The following is a 16,178-nucleotide window of genomic DNA, read 5'->3' on the forward strand; positions in this document are numbered from 1 at the left end:
CCCGGTATATCAATTTTTTTCTGGAAGAGCCCAATATATCTACCATATTTGCGAGAATAGGTTTTGTAAACCTCCTTTGAATCATCAAATAGAAATTATACACCAGGTGCATATTATTGTTCTCTGTGTCTTTGAGGTGAGAAAAGTTTGAGTTTATTCAAACGTTACCAGTAGCCTTGGTTGTGGAAGGTTTTTTATCCTTCTAGTGAATGATTTCGGACATCCTCAATTTTTTGGATTAGTTGTGTTTCATTTGGTGACCATAGCTGTGAACAGTAGTCCAGATGTGGTATAACAAGAGATTTCCATAGAGTGTCACATATAGCATCTTTCTCTCATGATCAAAGCAACCATTATTTGGGCTTTTTCAACAATATTAAGATTATATGTTGTTTGAATGTTGCATCATCTAATATTACCAGAGATAACATAGGTTTGGAAAAAAACTCAGAATCAGTAATATAATATGGCCTTGTTGTCCAATTTGTTGTCCTTGCAAAACAATTATCCTAGATTGGACCATATGTATTTAATGAAATATGAAATGGACAACAACTTTGTCCTGATTTGAGAACATTTATTAAAACCAAACTGCATTCAATTTTTACTCCGTCCTCTTTTGTTCAGAATGTGAAATCAGAATTTTATCTTTTACGTGGTCCAATAATAGACATGATGATTTCTATAGGTTTTGGTCACTTTTGATCCTATCTCCCTACCTTGTTGGACATTGTGTGTAAAATTTCAGCTTGCCAAAGCAAAGCAGTCAAGATTTATGACTACAAGACAATTTTTAGTTCTTTGCTATTGGACAATTTTTTATCTCAATTCGGACGGCAGTTTAAATTAATCTACCTCAATACCACGATAAGCTAGATGGACAGAACCAAACATTGTCAGATTCTATCTCAATTTGGGGAGCAGGGTATTAACTTTGTCCTTGGTATCACCACCCCTTTTTGGTTAGTTTTGAGGAAAAAAGTGACCCCCATTCGCTATACAGTAGCCTGTTTCAAAGAAAAATATGGGTAAATCAACCTGCAAAAATGCCGTTTTTTATTAAGCAGTCAATTTCACCTCACCAAATTGTTAGTAGGGGGAAATTTTTTTTTTTTTTTTGAGGTCGCTCGATTTTTTTAGTCAAAGCATTTGTTATACATTTTTGGAAAGCTAAGGGGTAGGGGAATCAAAATAACTTGGGTGCAAATTTTTTTTCGGACACTTTGGTGTGATTTTCGGACAAATACGACAGTCTCAGGCAAAAATCATAGGGTGAAAAATTGATAAAAATTTTAGCTTGAGAAAACGGAGACCTGTTGCATATTTTTGGAAAGCTCTCAAAAATTAAAGATTAGTGATATATTGCGAATATAGGTGATTTCGGTACCTAACTCGAGATATTAACCCTTAAAAACAGTGTTTTCAGTGTTTCTCAGCCAGAAACAGCTGTTTTGTCCAGTTTTTGCGCTTTTGGAAGCTCAATATCTCGAGTTAGGTACCGAAATCACCTATACTCGCAATATATCACTAATCTTAATTTTTTGAGAGGTTTCTAAAAATATACAACAGGTGTCCGTTTTCTCAAACTAAAATTTTCATTAATTTTTCAGCCTATATGATTTTTGACTGAGACCGTCGTATTTGTCCGAAAATCACACAAAAGTGTCCGAAAAAAATTGGCATCCAAGTTATTTTGATTTCCCTACCCCTTAGCTTTCCAAAAATGTATAACAAAGTGCTTTGACTAAAAAAATTGAACGATTTTACAAATTTCCCCCTACTATGTGGGAAAAGCTGGAAGTTAAGACAATTCAATTTTTCAGAATTTTTAAGAAATTAGGAAAAAAAAATAAAGTTCTGTTTAAATGAAATCTGAATATTTTCAGGTTTTCTTTTTGAAAAAATTAATAAAATTTTTGTTCAAATTTGCAAAAATTGGGAAATCCTTACGCATTTAGCAACAAAAAATGCCCTCCCCGCCACAAAATGTAGTACCAGGTACTAACTCTGCTATGGTTCAGTACCCCACCCCCACTCAATTCAAATGAAGGTGGTAAAAAGTACTTGAAAAATACTCTGCTGGCCTTGTAAGTGAGACAACTTCTCTAATTTTGGGGTATAAACTGTCACTTTTCAGGGTGGGAATGACCTTTTCTATGTTTAGATTTGCCCTGTGAAAAAGAGACAATTACAGGCCTGTAAAAATACATTTTAACAGGGATTTTGATTTTATTATGAGTTTTCTGCTTTTAAGTTATATATGTACTATTTTTTAAAACCGAAAATTAGATGACAGAACACTTTGTGTATGTGATAACACCAGACTGAGAAATGACCATTTTACAACCTGAAAGATCCCAAGCCTGTGAAATGGCCATTTTGGGTGGCTTTTCAAATTTCGAACTTTTCAAGGGGTCAACGACCTCCCAACTCCTTTTCAAACTTGAGATATCGCATTTAAAAATTTTTCCCAAATCTGTGACATCATTGGGTCCCTTTACCCTTAATGCTGTCAATGGTCAATTCGCGAATTTTGAAATTTTTGCGGTCAACAGGTAGCTTATGCCCCAAGGGTCCCAAAAAAACAAAAAACCTACCTGTCCGTTCGTTCGTCCGTTCGTTTGTCCGTCCGTCCGTCTGTTACCAGCTTTTCTCAGTATTGGCTCACTAGTTTTTTCTAATTTTTTGCACAATGATGCAAAATGGCAATGCCCAGAACGTGACGGAGCCCGATTTTTGAGAACAAATTTATTTGGGCAAATTTGGGCCAAAAACTACCTAAAATTAGGGTTTTTTGAACTTTGTGCAAAATCCTGTCATTACTTTTTTCTGATTTTTTGTACAAAGATGGAGGGCAAGATTCTCTAAAGAATGGCTGAAGTGGTTTTTACCAGAAAATTTTTATTCGCCTTAAAAAACGGATCTTGTATTTTGTGGAAATTCCCTTTAACCAAATAAGAAAATATAGCTTTTCTCAATGTTGACTCATTATTTTTTTCAGATTTTTTGCACAATGATGCAAAATGGCAATGCCTAAAATGTGTCGGAGCCCGATTTTCAAAAATATATATATTTGGGCAAATTTGGGCCAAAAACTGCCTAAAAATAGGGTTTTTTAGACTTTGTGCAAAATCCTTTCATTACTTTTTTCTGATTTTTTGTACAAATATGGAGGGCAAGATTCTCTAAAGAATGACTGAAGTGGTTTTTCCCGGAAAATTCTTATTCACCTTAAAAGACGGATCTTCGTATTTTGGGGAAATTCCCTTTAACCAAATAAGAAAATATAGCTTTTCTCAATGTTGACTCATAGTTTTTTTCTGATTTTTTGCACAATGATGCAAAATGGCAATGCCCAATATGTGACGGAGCCAGATTTTTAAGGAAAATTTTTTTGGACAAATTTGGGCAAAAAACTGCTTAAAAATAGGGTTTTTTGGGCCTGAATGGTTTAAGTGATTTTCGTATTTGGGGAAATTCCTTTTTACCATTTTACATTATTCAACACACAAGCTTTATTTTTCCCTTCTGAATTTTTGTACAATTATTGTCACTTTTTTCTTATTTTCATCTGATAGTAATCATTAGGTAGGTCCATTCAGCATGTTGCTTTTTAAATTTGCGAAATATTTGCACTGCAACGATGACTTCCTCACAAAAACACTAATTTCACACTCTTCCCCTGAACACTTTCGCTTTCGTTTTCAACCAACCACCCACCCAACTGAAATAGGTCACGTAACACTTGAACCCCCATCTCAAAAATCCATAATGGCCCCCTTATGGCTTACTCACATTAGACTTTTAGTAATATCAGGTAATATAGAAGATTTTAAAATGGGCAAAATCACCCGAAATGTAATCAATGCAAAATCTCAGAGCTAAAAGAATCACACTCTAGATTTTTCCTGTGTATTGTTAAATAGACCAGGTGTGAAGTAATAAAGAGGTAAGGTTTTTTTATTATTTGTGCTTTTGTAAGCTCAGCGTATTATTCATTCTGTCAATTTGGTTTCAGTTTTATCAGTCATTGTAAGCAACTCAATTGTCTTAATTAATCTTTTCTAGTATACAAATCTATATAACTGATGACTAAAGAAAAATGTTGAAACAAATAATATACATTCTCCTAATAATGCTATTACTGCATAATCTGCGGTTAAAAGTAACTGGACTTATCCTTTCAAAGAGTAAAATTCAAATGTGTGAAGATCGTGGCCAAAGTGCTGCTAAAGAAGGTATAGCTGGTGCATCTGATCCACATAATGTGGTCGATGGTAAAGCATGTAAAAAGAAAATGGTTGTTTTGATGTCTGTAAAAAATGGTCAGGTATGTCTAAGGTTTTTCTACTTTATAACAAACAATTGACCCCATTACAAATCTCAAAATTTATTTTGCATAATTTTCCATTCACTCAGCAGTGAATTGTTATTGAAATTCTTTAGATGATTTATCCTCGATCTTATAATATGACCTTTAGATTTCATAAAGAATTGTCTAGAAAGTCAATAAAAGTCCGAAATTCTTTTGGTATAAACATTGAATTATTATTGAGTTTGGATAACCATCAAATATGAAAGTAGAGTTGAGAGTATTGTTTCTCAATTGGTTCATAAAACTACCGGGTGTAAAGGAAGGTTGAATTCCAATAAAAGGAAGAGTATTCATTGAAAAATTCCAAAAAATCTGGTAAAATTCATAAAAATACACAAAATATTGGTTTTGAGGTAAATCTAGCTATACATAGACTTTATCCAGTCTAGAACCAAAAATCTGAGGGAAATTTTGGTAAAAAGAAATTTGATGACATTTTTAAACCCATTCGACCCTTCAGTTTCAAAATGTATATGCTTAATTACTAAAAAATGCTCTTAATCATGTGAACGCTATTGTAATTGCCAGTTTTAGAATAAACATTTGATAGGTTCATTTACATCGTTTTTGTGAGCACTTTCTAAATGTAACTTTTTTATTCAACTGAACATAACTTTTGATCTAATCAATCGAATTTAATAAAATGACACATTATCTTTCTTCTTTCTCGTGGAAAAGAATTGGTTCTTTTAAAATTTTGGAATTTTGACAAAATTAAACTTAAAGAGAGAAATTTTTTTGTGGCGCACCCGGTATCAATATGCCATGGCGGCTCGAAGCTCTCTGATTTTGAAAAATGATTAGTACTCTTCTGTTGATAAAAGTTCATATTATTATTAAGTTCAACAAAGAAAAGAACCTGTGATTTTGCTGAGAAAAAGGAAAAACCAGTTTATTTTAGCTAGCTTTTTCCCACCTGCTGCTATCTCTGGTTATTTTGATTAGCATAATTGATAACACCAAACAAGTATAACAGACTAATTGCCAGCTAAAACAAGATTAGCTTGTTGTGGATTTTATGTCCACTGGATGGCTAGTGAGGTTATGAATGAGAAGTAAAATAAGAATTAGTGCACACTTTAGAAGTTCAAGTTTTTATAATCAAGCAATTCCTTTGTGGGATCAGCCTGTTAGCTATAGGAATGTACCTTGGATTGTAATATTATAATCAAAGAGCAATGAATTTGATCCCATTTTTCCCTTTTTTTATAGAAAGAAGGAACAGAGAAGTTGATGGCAACCGTATCACGTGTTCGTGACGAAACAGAAGGCGAATTTGCAAAAATGTATAATCCTTTTGTGATCCTGCTCTCCATGTCAGCTATCACTATTAATTATCCCTTCATTTACACCGGTGTAAGGCTCTCTATTTTGCAGATTATCCAGAAATAAAATTCAAAGTTCTAGTTTTAAGCTTTGATAGCGGCCGTAGCATAAAGGTAGAACACCCAAGCAACGGTGTGCACGGTTGTGGGTTCATTCATCCCCGGCTGGGTCATACCAAAGACTATGGTACTTGATGGCATCATGTCAAGTTGACAAGCCTAAACTCACTAGTTTCGCATGATTTTGTGACCAGTTTTTTACACCAAAACTGACTTAACTGCTTCTGAAAGTGACTGTAGACGCTTCATTTTAGTAGTTCAACATGAATTAGTATCAATACCATCCAGTTATTATCATTAAAATGTTTTAAATATTTTAATAATGATAAAACATCCAAAATCAGCGTTTTCAGGGTTTTAGACCCTATTTGTCAGTTTTTGGTCTGGCAATTCCTGAAAAATGAATGAAATCAAAAAGATTTTCATACTATTGTTATTCAGGTAGAAATGCATCTAAAAACTCTAGCACAGTAGGTTTTGAAGATAGAGTGCTATTTTACCCCTACCCCTACTTACATAGTTTCTAGAGGGGTCAAGACCCCCCCCCCTTAGGAAAGAAGACCCCCCCTCAAGTGCTAACCTCCCCTTAGGAAATTCATTTAAAATTTCGACCCCCCCCTTAGAAATCAGTATAAATGAAGTTTCGCATAATTCAAGGAAGATCCCCCTTATCTAAGAGACCCCCCTTTACGTAAGAAGACCCCCCTTAACTGGCAACCCCCCTTAGGAAAGTCGTACTTTTAACACCCATTTGCTTTCGGTTCATCAAAACCCAATACCCCCTAAATGTGGGGGGGGGGTAGAAACTATGACTTATGGGTTAACAGCTAAAGAAAAGGGAGCATTCGTGACGCCATGTGACTTTAGTCACAAACTTACTTTACAAACTTACTTTACAACTTTTTTGATTTTGAAGACTCATCTCTTTTTGGACCTACCCCGGTGGAGGTCCTATAAATTAATCGTTGTCTGTTTGTTCGTTCGTTCGTCCGTTCGTTATGGGCTTTTCTCGAGATCAGCTCATTCAGTTTTTCTGATATTTTGCACAAAGAATCAAAATGGTAAACCTTTGAATGTGACGGAGCCCGATTTCCGAGGAAATTTTTTTTGGGTCAATTTGGGCCAAAATATGCCCAAAAATGAGGTTTTTTGAGATTTCCTGGAGTTTGAATCATTGAATGTTTCTGATTTCTTGCATAAAAACAGAGCACCATCATAGGGAAGAGATGATCGAATTTTGAGTTGCTAAAATTGTTTTTATAAGAACTGGGCCAAATTCTTAATTTGTTTATAAGCAAATTGGAAAAAAGTATTTTTACTGGCATGAAGAGCTTAAAAATTGTCAAATTCCGCTGAAATACAGTGTACTTTTTGATTGGATGAATTTCTACTACAGGTCTACCTTTCATTATTTTGAAATATTGTTTTTTTCAACTTTTTTATAAGCACATGTTTGGAAATTTGGCCAAAATATGCCCAATAATGTCTGTTTCTTTTAAGGTTTCATCATTATCATTCAAAAAATGAATTTCTAGCTATGAAAGAATCACTATTTACAAGTATAGATCAATATTCTTCTATTTTATAAATAAATGAATTACCTTTTTACCTAAACAAACCTTATTATTTTTTATTTTGACCAGTTATGTCTTATGTGTTTCATTGTTTTAATGTTCATTGATTAGTTTTGATAACCAGCAGGTAGGTCCATAAAAGTATCACTTGTCTTTACATTTGTGTGGCCTTGACACTACCTTGTTTAGACAACACGGCCTGGCCAGTTTCTACCTAAATCTACTTAAAATGACTGCATAATCAATGCCGTAAATCAATGTATACTACCTTGAATGAATAAATTTTAGAAGCAGATAATTTTTTTCAAAAAAGATTTAAGTTTCGCAGGACGAAAAGATTACTTTACCCTTAGTTTAAGATTTAACACTTTTCATTTCAATTTCCCAAATTAGCACACCGTCAATAATGAGCCATGGGAAGAAATCATATTGGGAAAAAGTAGTTGGTGGAAAGCTATCAGCAGATACACATGTTATGACGCATGGCAAGCAAGGGTGAATACTAGTTTTTATTTAAATTTAAAGAAGAACAACAATGTTTTAAAATTGAGCAAAAGCTTTTCGATTAAAAATCATCTTCAGTGCTACAAATGATGTTAAAATTTGGAAATCAAAAAAAGTTACAATTTATGTGTTTAAAAGCAATTAAATGTAGTAAAAAACTGGATAAAAGAAACATCATAAAATACAAAAGGCAATGCATGTTAAGAGAATATGTAAAAAGTAATTAAAATAATTGACTAAGTTACTCCATTTCGGAAAAGAATTAACCAGTTTGAGTCAAGTTGGTCATTTAAAGACGGTCTCTTGAGGGCTATGATAGATGCCTCTAAATTCTTTCGTAAACCAGTTTTCTCAGGGGCACTAAAGATAACCTTCCAATGATGGTTTTGGTTAATCTGCTGATGGATTTGATGGTTCTGGTGAATCTACGGATGGTTTGATGGTTCTGGTGATTCTGCTAGTGAAGATGATGGTTCCAGTGAATATACTGGTGGAGTTAATGGTTCATTTAAATCTGCTGATGGATTTGATGGTTCTGGTGATTCTGCTGATGGATTTAATGGTTCTGGTGATTCTGCTGGTGGAGTTGATGGTTCTCGTGAATCTGCTGGTGGATTTGATGGTTCTCGTGAATCTACTGGTGGATTTGATGGTTCTGGTGATTCTGCTGGTGGATTTGATGGTTCTGGTGAATCTGCCGGTGGATTTGATGTTTCTTGTTCAATCTGCTGAGTGCTTGCTCTTTCAAATGACAATTACCTGCCATTTGCTGTGCAAAGAAATATTTTTTTATCCCTGCCCAAAAAAACTTCAACTCGTCAAAAGCTTTTGTCAATTTTCATTTCCGACTTGGTGTTTGTTATTTACGGCCCTATTTGGCGCAGCCAAAATTGCGTAGTGGCATGAGAAAGGCACGAATCTATTGAGAATGAAAAAAATGGCCTCTAAGGTAAATATTTATGGTATTCACGATGCAATATTTTATACGGACCAAAGTAACCTGGAACTAATTGCAAAATAACAAAAGACTTGTGGAAAAATTTGCCGAGTTCAGGGCTTACTCGGGTGCTTCCGTATAAAGGATGAAGTCATGAATATCATGGATTGGTTGCATGAAGTAGTTTGATGTTATTCCGTTTTTTATCCGACTACTTCATCCAATGATTTCCATCCATCTTCATCCATTCCGTTTCTGCAGACTACTTCATCCAATGATACAACCATCAAACCATTTTTTGAGAACCTAATTCATCTCGATAACATAATTCGATAAACAATTTCTGATACCACGACGAAGCAAAATCTCAAATAAAAGATACCACAAAAAAATCCTCTTCCCTTTTTTAGTATGTACCATTTTTCGTGAGGGTAAATGTGTATTTTCCCTCCCAGAGAACATTTTATTTTTTTGTTACATTGTAATAAATGGCGCCTGTTGAGGACGTGTTTTTGGCCGATGTGGTTAACCTAAATTTTCAAGATAATCGTTCTTCAGACACCCGACAATTGGAGTTCATGTTACGTTTTCAGCCGAAATGTCTTTTTTGTTTGAAGAAGCTAAGACCAAGAGCCTCTCAAAGGTGCATCAACTCCACCAGCAGAATCACCAGAACGATCAACTCCACCAGCAGATTCACTAAAACCATCAACCCCAGCAGCATATTCACCAGAACCATCAAATCCACCAGCAGATTCTTCAGAACCATCAACTCAACCAGCAGATTCAAAAGAACCATCAACTCCACTAGCAGATTCAAAAGAACCATCAACCCCGGCAGCAGATTCGCGAGAACCATCAACCCCGGCAGCAGATTCACCAAAACCATTAACTCCAGCAGCATATTTAGCAAAACCTGCCAAAACCATTAACTCCACCAGCAGATTCACGAGAACCATCAACTCCACCAGCAGATTTACCAAAACCTATAATTCACCAGTGCTTTTTTCTGGGGTCACATCTTGGGGCAGCTTTTTGGGGTCACATCTTGGGACAGCTTTTTGGGGTCACATCTTGGGGCAGCTTTTCGGGTCATATCTTGGGGCAGCTTTTCGGGTCACATCTTAAGGCAGGTTTCACATCTTGGGGCAACCAGTTCACATCTTGGGGCAGGTTTCACGTCTTAGGGCAGGGGTGACATTTTTGGGGCTGTACAGGAACAGTCGGGAAAATTTCTCAATAAGTTGAATATTCATTAGGGAAAACTTACTTTTGTGAAAAGAAAATGTTTCGAAAACTTTGTTGCTTTCTCTGGACTAAATTAATTAAAGGTTTTATTTTTACAAAAGTGTTCCCATTTCATATCAGAATATCAGACACATGTTTCATATCAGGCCATATAGAAATTTGTTATATCTGTTGTTATATTGTGCGGATATATTAAGCAAAAAGTGTCTCACTTTTCCTCTTTCTGACCATCTTGCTCCACAACCGTGTCAATTCAATATCGAAAAGCTTGTAAATTAAATTTGATGAGTAAGCAAACGATATCACTCTTATTTTTCTCTGGCCTCAATGCTGTTATAATTATGCTTATTACCACTTTTCTTCTTTTCTTCTCTATAGGATGGAGCTAATCATAGGCCTACTTGTGGCTATGTGTACAACGAAAAAAAGAAGCGCATTCCAAACAGTCAGGTATTTCATTTCCAGGAAAACTTAAACCATAGTCCGCCGTGTGAAAAACCTTTGTTCCTTTCGATTGTTTCCTACTTAAACTTGCGTCGAGACATTAGTTTTTTTGTTTTGCTCCCGATAATTTTTTGGGATATTTTTCTATCTATCTCTTGATGTCCGACCTCAAAAATTGTTTATTTTTTGTTTACCTGCGAAACAAGATACTCGTAATTTATGTTTATTTTTTATTTACTACAAAATGATTTTCTCGGCCTTTGAAAAAAAATTAAAACTGCTTTCCCCAAAGTAGGGTGTATATGATGAAATGACTTTTTTTCTGGAAATGTAATTTGGACAACTTTTTCTGGTAATTTAATCTATTTGAAGACTTTCTGCAAAAAAATTAATTCAAAATCTTCAAAATTGACCGTTTGCCCCAGGGTTTTGTAAAATTGATATTTCTGAAAATTTGCGAGAAACAGGGTTTTTGCCTGAAAAAAAATCCTAAAACCAGCTGTGTTGGTGCTAAAGCCCTGAAATTGGGCCAAAAATGTTACTTGGAAAAAAGTAGGATTAGAATGTAACAATGATATAGCTATATCATACATTAAAATTATTAAAAGTAGGTTTATAGGCCAAAAATGACCGAAAACGCAAAAAAATGGGGTTTTGCCTGAAAAAATCCTAAAACCTGCTGTGTTGGTACTACAAGCCTCAAATTGGGCCCATAATGTTCCTTGAGAAAAAGTAGGATTAGAATATAACAATAATATAGCTCTATCATATATAAAAATTACAAAATAATAGGTTTTTAGGTCAAAATTGACCGAAAAAGGCATATTGAATCAATTTCTGACACTCTTAAGTGCTTTAAAGTAATAAAATAGATGTTTCATTATGTAATTAAATAAATTTATTTGGGCAATCAGCTTAATAATAAATATGTAACTTAGAAGCTTCATTTTGTAATAATATTTCATTTTATTTAATATTTAAATAAAATAAAATATTATTACAAAATGAAGCTTCTAAGTTACATATTTATTATGTTTCATTATATATAATTTGGTACAATAAGCTATCCTAATGGCAAAATTGAGCAAAAATTTGGGTTTTTAAGGGATTTTTTATAAAAAAAATACCCCCAAAATAGCGGAAAATAGCGATTTTTAAGCTTTCATAACTTTTAAAGGCTGAAATACAAGACTTTGAAACTTGGCATAACTGAACATTGGAACTGAAAGAACTAAAAAACTTAGCAAAAAGAAAAAAAAAATTCATAAATTTTCCACTAAATCAACATTTTGTCATCTCAAAAATTATAAGTCTGTTTGTGCTGAACTTGCTTATTTCTAAGCAAGGCTTGATGGGCACTACAGAGTTTCTATGTACGGTTACATTGTCAGAGTTCGAAGGCCATTTCCAAAGACTTTTCATTTGGTCATTTACACTAACAGGTGTCATGAAATTGCAGTTCACATCTTCTGTACCAACTCTCACAACTTCACCTAAAAAGTAAAAATAATGTCATTACTAAGTAAAAGATCAGGTGTTTCTTTCATTATTCAACACAGTATTATACATACTTAAAGATAGAATAAAATCTAACCTGGGTAAAAACTATCCTCGAATGCTCCAATAACAAAATCTCCAACAATGGGTGGCCAATTTGAATCTCTTGCCTTTCTAGTCAGGTAGAATTAGCCTGAGACCTGGACAAAATTGCCATCAAGCTGAAAATTGGCACAGATGTTCTTTAGGGTATACTGAGTTACCAAAAAAAAAGCCCCATCAATCCGGACAGGGGAAACCACTTTTTCGGACAGTTTAAAACCGGACATGTCCGGAAAATATGTCCGAAAAAAAGTTGTTCAAATATACAAGTTTTATATATCAAAAGAAAGATAATTTCAAGACGAACAAAAAATTTGCTTACAAGAAGTCATGAAAATAAACACAGAAAGAGTCATGAGTATCAGAAAAGACCCTACTGTCCAACTATTTTTGAATTATGTAGTAGTATTCCCTATTCTCAATGGCAGCGAATCTCCTTACAGCTTCAAGCCATGTGTTTTTAGACCAGCTCCTGAGTGCCGGGTAGCGCCAACCTAGAGGGGTAGTAACTTTCTATACGATTTTCGTGCTCCTCAACATCCAGTTTAGGGAATGAAGAGATAAATAGCATTTTAAGGGGGCTTTTGAATTTAGGGGGTCCTAAAAGAGCTCGGGTAAGGAATTACTATTGAGAAGCCGTTTTATGTCAGTAACATCAGCTCATATCTTTTTATCTTAGCCATGGAAATGTCTTGAAACTTGGTAAATATACTCAAAAGAAGTAGTAAAAAAACAAAACTTCGAAAAATGTTTTCCAGGGCCTCGCAAGGAGAAAAACGGGTAAAAAGTATCCAATTTTGCCTATTTTTAGCCTGTTTTCACCCTCATTAACAAATTACACGCTTTAAAATATTCAAAAATTTAACAAAAACATAGAAAACGTTGGAATTAATCGAAATCGCTAAGAAAATTAAGGTTACGTTGTCATTACTTGCAATTTTCAACCTTTCAGAGGGTAAAAATGCTATTTTTTGCTATATTTTGCCTATTTTGCTTACCTAAGCTAGTTGGAGAGCTCAAGAATGCTCACAAACCTCATAGAAGTGTGGATAATATTGAACTTCAAAACTTTTGCCTATTTTTCACCAATTTTGCTTACCTAACTTAGCTAGTTTAAAAACCCCATAGAAGTGCGGCCAATGTAAAAATCATATAAATCTCAACCAGGATGTGGCATTCATTGTTGCTAGCACTTTTTGACTTTTCAGGGGGTAATAATGCGCACATCATCTTTTTTCGCCTATATTGGCTACATAACTTAATTGAATAATGAAGAGCTCAAATATGTTTAAAATCCTGGACAGAAGTGAGGAAGGTTTGACCAATATAAAACTCGTACTACAATTTCACGACACGTTTATTTGCACTTTTTGGCATCTCAGGGGGCAAAATTCGGGGCATTCTCCGACCTCCATGTTGTACCCTGAGTATCAACCTCAGGACGACCAAGTATAGAAATTTTATCGCGCATGTGTCAATCTAATCACTATAGAGAGAATCAAAGATGAAGAGCAAATATTGCCGTATTAATGTCTAGCAGATTGTATCAGTATACATGCTTACTATTGACGAATTCCCCAAGAAACCTCCAAGTTTATTTTTTTGAAATGTGTTTCTTTCAAAAGAAATCCTCTACATCATTCCAAATGTATAACAGTAATTGCACTAAACTATTAATTATACTTTAATGGAATCGAAATAATGCGCAGATCTTTATGTTATCATTCTCCATCACTGACTCTTTTTTAAAAGCGTCGATGATATTTTTGAGATATGCTTTCCACGACGTGAGTAAAAGTATCAACTTTAAACTTAATCCAAGATCTTAGATTTTCGTCATGCTTACTTTTCACAGCGTTGGATGCGCGCTGAATAGAATTGATATTCGCTGTCACAGGTCGGAATATGATTTCGACATGTGATTTTCACGGTAGTCATGTTATGATTGAGGTGATGTTTTGGTGTCAGTATTCCCTCTACCGGTAAGTAGGTACCTCCAACATTGAACATATTATCTGTTTTTTTTTTCTCACGTTCGCTAATTTCGTTGTCTGGTCATTTATTTTCAACAATTCTTTCTTAATGATATAAAGATCTAGGTTATTTTTTAATGACCTGCACGAGTTCAACACAATGTTTGTCGAATTGAAAAAAAATGTGTCATCATGGTAATCTCTTACAAGAATATGATTTATTTATTTGTTACGATATGCACTTGTATTAATAGACCATGGCTGCATTCGAATGCGACCCGAAAGCTTGGCTATCAACCCAGAGGTGGAGGAAGGTGCCACTCTTTCTCCCTTGACTACTCCACTTACCCTTTATCTTTTTCTCTAATACTGAGCATTAAGCAGTGAGTATCAAGTACAAATGGCCCGACCAGGGATTGAACCTACGACCTCGCGACCTCCCACCTTTCTTATAACGGACTTTTTTTGCTTTAATGCTTAGTTCGTAAAGTGTTGTTTTACCTTGCTCCTCATTACTAAGTCTTAGCGATTGTGGCGGTCAAAGCTGTTTCGAATGACGAATGACGATGCGCGCTCTCGAACTAAGTTAAGTGAACAAAATAGGAGAAATATAGGTAAAAATAGCATTTTTACCACCTGAAACGTTAAAAAGTGCCAATAATGACAACGTAACCTTAACGATCTCGATTAAGTCCAACATTTTCTATGTTTTTGTCGAGTTTTTGAGTACTTTAAAGCGTGTAATTTGTTAAAGAGGGTCAAAACAGGACAAAACAGGCCAAAAATAGGCAAAAACGGCTTCTTTTTACCCGTTTTTCTCCTTGCGAGCACCTGGAAAACATCTTTCGAAGCTTTTTGTGGGGGGGGGGGTTTCATGGTTGGCGGAGGAGCGGAATCGGCCCTTTTTTCGGACGGAGTGGCGGAATTTGGCGAAAATTTAGACGGAATTACGGAAATTGGGTTCTCTGACGGAGACGGAAAATTAGACAATTTTAGTGCGGAAAAACGGAATTTAGCAAAAAAATTTGCGGAATTTCGGAATTGGTAAAAGATATTCAAAATTGGCGGAATTTTCGACAAAAATATTGAATTTCAAAGGAATTTTCGGTGACGGAATTTTGGTTCAATTTAAGACGGTTTGACGGAAATTGGAGAAAAAATTGACGGAATTGCGGAATCGGGTACCCCCTGAAACCCCCCCCCCCCTTTTGTTTAACTACTTCTTTTGAGTATATTTACCAAGTTTCAAGACATTCCCATGGCTAAGATAAAAAGATATGGACTGATGTTACTGACATAAAACGGCTTCTCAATAGTAATTTCTTACCCAAGCTCTTTTAAGACCCCCTAATTCAAAAGTCCCCTTATAACGCTATTTTACTCTTCATTCCATAAACTGGATGTTGAGCAGCACGAAAATCGTATATAAAGTTACTACCCCTCTAGGTTGGCAGCACTCAGCACCCAGCACTCAGGAGCTGGTCTAAGAACACTTGGCTTGAAGCTGTAAGGAGATTTGCTGCCATTGAGAATAGGGAATACTACTACATAATTCAAAAATAATTGGACAGTAGGGTTTTTTCTGATACTCATAACTCTTTCTGTGTTTATTTCCATGACTTCTTGTAAACAAATTTTTTGTTCGTCTTGAAATTATCTTTCTTTTGATATATAATACTTGTATATTTGAACAACTTTTTTTCGGACATATTTTCCGGACATGTCCGGTTTTAAACTGTCCGGAAAAGTGGTCTCCCCTGTCCGGATTGATGGGGCTTTTTTTTTGGTAACTCAGTATACCCTAAAGAACATCTGTGCCAATTTTCAGCTTGATGGCAATTTTGTCCGGGTTGTGGTGAAATTTCAACTAATTCTACCTGACTATTCTAACTTATATATTGAAGAAAATGATACATAAACTTTGAAATCTAGAGCATATTGAAATGATAACCTAAGTGCTTGTTTCTCCTCTGATTGGCAAATCAATTCATTTATCCTGAAAAACACAAAGGTTCATGGAATAGGTAGATTTAAGATTTACAGTTACTTCTTTTCCTCTAGAATTTTCTTGTTCATCGTGTTGAGTAATACCATCCATCAATTGATCTTGCTCTCCTTCCACCTCTGCTTCATTGTCAG

The 16,178-nt window shown here is 34.9% G+C and overlaps 1 protein-coding gene across 2 annotated transcripts in view; it reads left to right on the top strand.

Moving 5' to 3' along the window:
- The first annotated feature begins 4,072 nt into the window (after nucleotides 1-4,072).
- LOC136821985 (hapless 2-like) overlaps nucleotides 4,073-16,178 on the top strand; it is a 40,987-nt gene continuing 28,881 nt past the window's right edge. The window contains exons 1-4 of one of the 2 annotated variants that reach the window (XM_067078201.1): nucleotides 4,073-4,330; nucleotides 5,588-5,731; nucleotides 7,728-7,829; nucleotides 10,402-10,473. In XM_067078201.1, the coding sequence (XP_066934302.1) occupies nucleotides 4,103-4,330; nucleotides 5,588-5,731; nucleotides 7,728-7,829; nucleotides 10,402-10,473 (546 nt within the window). In that variant the 5' untranslated portion in view covers nucleotides 4,073-4,102. The remainder of the gene's footprint in view (nucleotides 4,331-5,587; nucleotides 5,732-7,727; nucleotides 7,830-10,401; nucleotides 10,474-16,178) is intronic. The other variant, XM_067078202.1, reaches the window with a different exon arrangement.

The sequence above is a fragment of the Clytia hemisphaerica genome, unplaced genomic scaffold (genome assembly GCF_902728285.1).
Source record: "Clytia hemisphaerica strain Z4C2 unplaced genomic scaffold, Clytia hemisphaerica genome assembly, whole genome shotgun sequence".
NCBI classification, from domain to species: domain Eukaryota; kingdom Metazoa; phylum Cnidaria; class Hydrozoa; order Leptothecata; family Clytiidae; genus Clytia; species Clytia hemisphaerica.